Source organism: Plectropomus leopardus, unplaced genomic scaffold, assembly GCF_008729295.1.
Source record: "Plectropomus leopardus isolate mb unplaced genomic scaffold, YSFRI_Pleo_2.0 unplaced_scaffold51419, whole genome shotgun sequence".
Classification (NCBI taxonomy): Eukaryota; Metazoa; Chordata; class Actinopteri; order Perciformes; family Serranidae; genus Plectropomus; species Plectropomus leopardus.
In genome coordinates, this window is record NW_024656454.1 from 1 (window position 1) to 674 (window position 674).

At 51.8% G+C, this 674-nt stretch overlaps 1 protein-coding gene across 1 annotated transcript; it reads right to left on the bottom strand.

The window, feature by feature from the left end:
• Positions 1–87: 87 nt before the first annotated feature.
• Positions 88–514, bottom strand: LOC121939582 (creatine kinase S-type, mitochondrial-like; the record flags this gene model as incomplete). Its single annotated transcript, XM_042482587.1, has 2 exons — positions 88–309; positions 391–514. Coding segments are annotated over 2 exons (346 nt in total), but the record flags the coding sequence as incomplete, so codon positions are not given.
• Between the last annotated feature and the right edge of the window lie 160 nt (positions 515–674).

A 674-nucleotide genomic window follows, 5' to 3' on the forward strand; every position in this document is an offset into this window, starting at 1 on the left:
AAAATAAAATGAACCAAAGTCAAAAGAAATGAAATGAAATGAAATGAAATGAAATGAAATAATTGTATCAGCCAAGATGAAACTCACATCGATGAGCTGCTGCTGCTCCTTCTCCGTCATGTCTCCCAGGCTGTAGTAATGTCCGGCCAGGTCTCCCTTCAGGCCGGCGAGGGCCGTCACCACCACCCGCTCCACCTCGCGGCGCTCCGCCCTCGAGCAGGCGGGAGGGAGGCTCAGCCCGCGGATGCTGCGGCCGGTCCTGACACGGGACGACAGGACGTAGTTCTCGTCAAACATGCCGTGGGTGATCTGGAGGATAACAGAGAGGAGGAAGCGTTGTTTAGCAGCAGCAGACGGACGGAGGGATCGTGGCGTGGTCGGTGTAAATACCTTGGAGGCGTCCAGGTCAGTGGGGTGCTTCATGGTTCTGGGGTCGTAGCCGTTGTGCCGGTCTTTGATGACGGGGTCAAAGAGGTCAGCGAACACCTGCAGGAGACAGAGAGACACGTCAAGGCTGCAAGTTTGTCTTCACTCCGAGTTTCTAATGAGTAAATAAACTGAAAGAGTCACATTTCCATCAGCAGTGAGGTAATTATACCCTTAACCCTTTAAAACCTGAGCACACTGGTTTGATTTCTTGGCAAAAAATGTCCCACAACTTGCCAGAAATTAAC